The sequence below is a fragment of the Montipora foliosa genome, chromosome 12, assembly GCF_036669935.1.
Source record: "Montipora foliosa isolate CH-2021 chromosome 12, ASM3666993v2, whole genome shotgun sequence".
NCBI lineage: Eukaryota > Metazoa > Cnidaria > Anthozoa > Scleractinia > Acroporidae > Montipora > Montipora foliosa.
This window is the reverse complement of record NC_090880.1, coordinates 91,384-96,572: the sequence shown is the minus strand read 5'-3', so window position 1 is coordinate 96,572 and position 5,189 is coordinate 91,384. Positions and strand designations below refer to the sequence as shown.

At 40.7% G+C, this 5,189-nt stretch overlaps 1 protein-coding gene across 1 annotated transcript; it reads right to left on the bottom strand.

Annotated features, from left to right (window-relative positions):
* Positions 1-332: 332 nt before the first annotated feature.
* Positions 333-2,487, bottom strand: LOC137979910 (uncharacterized). Its single transcript, XM_068827222.1, has 2 exons — positions 2,422-2,487; positions 333-671 (listed from the first exon to the last, which is right to left on the bottom strand). The coding sequence occupies exons 1-2, from the start codon at positions 2,485-2,487 to the stop codon at positions 333-335; spliced, it is 405 nt and encodes a 134-aa protein (XP_068683323.1).
* Between the last annotated feature and the right edge of the window lie 2,702 nt (positions 2,488-5,189).

Below are 5,189 nucleotides of genomic sequence, written 5' to 3'. Positions count from 1 at the left end.
ACCAGTTTTAATAACAACTTGATTTGATGGTTTCCAGGTCTTCGCTGCTCGAGCCTTCCTCAAAATTTCTTTGTAGGCCGGTGACCCAACAGGAATCTCCTTGTGTACTTGACGTAAATGGCCTGATAAACGCTTGACGATTGACTTGCATCCTTCAATGGGACAAGGTCGGTGACGATGATAATCTTTGTACATCTTTTTGCCATCACCTGTTTCTGACGTCTCCTTTATCGTTTTCTGCTGGAAACTTTTCCTCATTCCAAACCTCGATGTTGCCTTTTTTGCTGTATCTCTCGTCCAATTATGTACGTCCCGTAAGTGTCGAGGGAGGTCTATAATTTCTGCTCTACACTCTTTAATGGACATATGTGCCGGGGTCTCTTACTCTTCACACTATCGTTCTTTCTGCCTTTGCGTTTTCTTTTTTCTTCTTTCTTTCTATTGCCAACCGTCTTGTTTCTTCCTTTTGTTACGACACCCCTGACAGGACTCCCTTCATCGTCTTCATCACTTTCGCTTATTACATCATCGGACTCAGTGTCTTCCTCATCTTCCCCATCTCCGGCCTCCGGTTTCCATTCATCACTATCACTGCCTTCATCCTGTTCCTGTTCTTCTATCTTTTCTTTCTTTGCCATGGAATTCAGCAGAGCCTCCAGCTCGCGCCTGCGCTAAAATTTGAGAAAAAGAAGTCGTTATAAGATTGTAACGTTTGACCCCAGCGCACAAAACTTCATAAGGTAAGATCTTCCGGGTTTGTGTAGTCCTAAAAAGAACTTTTATTAATGACATTTACTCAAGGGCATTCTTAGGACTACACTGACCTGAACGATCTTTCGTTCAGTAATCTTTCTCTGCGTTGTTATAGCTACAATTTAATTTGAAAGCAAACATTACTCGTCTGCTGAACTGTGCGCATTTCATATTGCAGTAGACTTACAATAATCTACTCATATATCTACATGTGGTGAGGTTGTTTTCAATCGGAACACTTCATCCGTATCTATATAATAAACAGAACATTACATGGCCGCTTAGGGAAACGAATTTTCTCTTCTCCTGCTGATAGTATCTCGTTCTCCCACGAGAGATACTATTAACACTCGAAGATAAAATTTCGCGCAGCCATGTAATATCCTCTGTATTTTCAATCTTCTGTTTCAGGTGGGTCAAGTTTGGAAAAAATTAGATGATGATGTTAAGTATAGTTGTACGCAGATTTCAATGTGTCTAGGGCCCACGTAGAGGAATGGCCAAACGCAGCAATTGATGTTACAACGGGGGACAGAACAAATCAGTGCCGAATATGAAAGGGGCGTTGTGACTAGACGATTTGATCATGGCGGACACGATGGTGTACCAGTCGAAACAGAAACTAAAGGAAACGCAAGGTCACTTTTTACGGGCAATGTGGCCATTGCTTTTTAACAATGTAGCATACTGTAAGGAATGAGGTTTTTAAGTCTTTAGTAACGTAAATAACCACTGATATTGCACGATTTAATGTCAATGCTTTATTTAGATGTCCTTGATCTGGATTATAGAATCGGAGTTATAGGATTAAATGACCAAATGAATAGAAAGAAACAGGCAGTCTTAAAATCTGACTGGATGAAGGAACTGAAACAGCGTCACGGCACGGTATTTTATTAATGATAGGTACATCGAGGGAAAAATTTGTGTAGAAAACTCTTCTGGTGACAGAATTAGAATTCGGAAATGTTGAGAGTATCCCCAACAATGCAGGTACCCATGACATGGTTTTGCATATTTAAGAGTTCCCTATGTTGCGATAATTTATTCGAAAGTTTACTAACACTTTGAAAGAACTGAACGTAACGGTCTCAAAAATCCAGCAAAAATATGATAATAACTTGTGGCCTTTTTCTTCAATCCAAAGTCGTGTTCAAGATTGGCTCTTTCGAAACAACAGCCTCTTTTGGGACAGAATACTGTCGCGAGCCTTTAATATGTTAATGTTTCATTGGAACAACACCGATCGTTTGCCTTGTAAATACTTTAACTAATGTTTGTCTTCATTGTTTTCTAACAACACTTGCTGGTTGTAGACTGAGTCTTTCAATCTCTAAACAGTGATTTGTGCCTGACAAACAAAACGTCAAGCGTGCTTGCACAATGTTCGTCAATTAACAAACTGTTTCCCATATGAATTCGCCTCGCGACCCTTAATCAAACCAAAGGATTATCCTTGACGTGAGATAAATTAGTCACGTTACGACCTCTTGGTGAAAAAACGGACTTAATGCCCGGGACTTAATGCAAAGGCAGACAAAAGCTTTCCCTTACTTTTCCGAAAAGCTCCGTGCTTCAACGTTAGATTGTACAGCATTTAACGTGTGACAGATGGAAAGATATCCTCAACAATAATGTTGAACCCCGAAAATGAAGATTTCCGATTACCGATACTTCCTTGATTGTGACGTTACGTTCCCATGTACTACGCTCTAACCCTAACGCTAAAGCCATTTTCTGCTCAATATCATCAGTCCCAAGACTTACATGCGGGCATTTGGTGTGAAAACGTCACATTACCCATTCATTCCGTGCGCGCCTAGTTCTGCGAAACCGAGATTTTTCTGGTATACCAGATCACTGTAACTCTATACACACACAAGATAATGCCTCCTCGGGATTTTGCTTCAAGGCGAAACCCTTGCAGGAGCAATGATCATCAGTTTAACTTGATTCTCTCCAAATATATATCGCTTTCACATATTAACTTTCGTCGTATCTATATCTTCTACATACAAATATGAACTCACATAATAACCAGCTCCCAGGTGGCTCAATAGCTCAACTGGTAGAGCGCCGCATTAAGATTGCAGAGGTCAGGGGTTGAATCCTGAATTTTTCAGGCTTTCTTTTCTTTCTTACTCAAGTAACGTTAATTAATAACTGTGACGATAACGTCCTCTCCGCAATTCAAATATGTATGGCTGTCATATATTAACTTTCGTCGTTATGATGGAAGAGCTGTGCAAATGGAGCCAACAGTGTTGCGCTACGCTTCAGCGATCACGGAACAAAAGAAATGTTGACAGTTGTTGGCTCAAAAGTTTGAAAGGTTTCAAACTTCGTGCAGCAACTCCCAATAACACGCAACAACATGCAGCATGGTGTGCAAACAGACGGAACATGTAAGGGCCTGGCTAAACTAGGAAACATTGTCGCGGACGCAAATGTTTCACAGTTTGGCCACTTGGGAAACATTGTTGCGGACGCAAATCTTGCTTCCCAGATGCAAGAAAATGTTTTTGAATCAGGTCAAAAACAGTTTTGCTTCCCGGACGCACATTTTTTTTCTTGCGACACAAATGTTTTCCATTGTAGCCACCTAAGCAGCAATTCCAGGGAAACAACGTCTCCGCAACAATGTTTCCTAGCTTAGCCTGGTCCTAACAATGTTGGGAATTGTTGGCCAACAATGTTGCGTCCCTTTGGACAGAGCTTTAAAGGCATACCCAAACGAAGAAACAATGTTGCGGAAACATACCCTTCCAGCAGAGCCTCTTTCGATCTTCCAAGATAAGTTGGAAAGAAGAAAGAACAACTTTCCTCTTCCCGACTTATCTAGGAAGATCGAATGAGACTCTGCTCGCTAGGTGGCGGAAACATTGTTGCGGAAGCAAATGTTCTTCATTTTGCTGCCACAGGAAGCATTTGTTCAGAAACATTTTGCTTCCTCAGCAAATGTCTCCTCGTTTGCGTGCCAAGGAAACAATTCGGGAAACAATGTTTCGTCGTTTGCGGATTACATAAAAAAATATATATACGCTCCATAAGGCGCACACTGGATTGCCTGTGGTACGTGTCTGCTAGCGCGACATGTGGGTGACCCCTCAAATGGTCTTAATGACGCCCCACTTGAAAAACTTAACTGGACCGCTGCAGTTCAATACCACCCAATTCAGTGCCTTTTGTTTTGGCAACCATAAAGGTGCACGTGATCACCTCTTGTCAACTGAATGAACTACGGGAAAGCATGTTAATCGTTCGTCGTTTTCAGAGTAAAACAACGTCTTTGGTTTTTTAATTTTGTTCTAATATTTAACTGAATATTTACATTTCATCTGTCGGGTCAGGAAGCCCTCTTTGTCGGGTTCCTGAGGACGTATCTATTTTGACTTCAGGGTGAACTATTTACACAATCGCGAGGTTGAGCGGCCATGTAACTGAAAATCTGAACATCCATGAGATACTAAAACAGACTTGCGAATTGTCGCAAATCACAATACTGACAAACACAAGAGCAGAAGAAATGGTTCATAAATATGAAGTTTGTTATTGGGTGAGAGTAAACGGATATATTGTCACGCAAATGATGTAATTTCATGACACTTAAATTTCGCAAAAAGCGTTAGTTTCATGTGAACAATCTTCGCACTAGCAAGTAAATAAATAAATAAATAAATAAATAAATAAATAAATGGGCCATTCCCGAGTTGCTGTTTGTCTCGGTTTCGAGGTGAGTCTTGGTGCTCCACTGTTGTAAAGGAAACGAGTTTGATTTGCATAAGAATTTGCAACACTTACTCATTACCATTTGAATGGTTTGGCACCACTGAGGACTCGCTTTGAAACTGCAGAAACTCGGAAATGGGTTAAGCAGTTATTTAAAGAAATATCGTTGTTGGTACTCCCTTATAAGGGCTTAATGGGGACGTGCGGACAGCCAGGGTATGTTTTTCGGGATTTTTGTCTTGAACAGGGTATCGAATTTATGATTTCTTGTCTTAATCAGGGTATCGATTTATCAATTTTTGTCTTAAACTGGGTTAAATGTCTTAAACAGGGTATCAAAAATCGGAATTCTGTCTTTAAATGGGTAGGAAAATCAGCGATATATGTCTTAAACAGGGTCAGGGTATGAGGGGCCGCGCCGCACCTCCCCAACCAGGGATACATCGAGTACCCCCCCCCCCTTCCCCCGGGGGAAATTTGCACAACAATCAAATCACAAAAATAGCAACGCACGCAACAAATTTAGTCGCATTTACCTCTTCGTCGAATTCTCATGCTTAAAAAAGGAATTTTTAGTTGCGCGTGTGACCCGTTATAAATAATTTCTCACAAAATGTTCCCGAATTGTTAAGTATCACAACAGAAGACAAGAAGATTATTCTAAAAGTTTGTTCTACGCAAAAAGTAGGTTCTGGAGGTAATTTTGA

Excerpts from the sequence above, each read along its gene's own strand:
- LOC137979910 (XM_068827222.1), bottom strand. The coding sequence starts at position 2,487 with ATGGCTTTAGCGTTAGGGTTAGAGCGTAGTACATGGGAACGTAACGTC. Across the intron at positions 672-2,421 it reads TCACAATCAAGGAAGTATCG|CGCAGGCGCGAGCTGGAGGC; the intron begins GTAATCGGAAAT and ends CTCAAATTTTAG.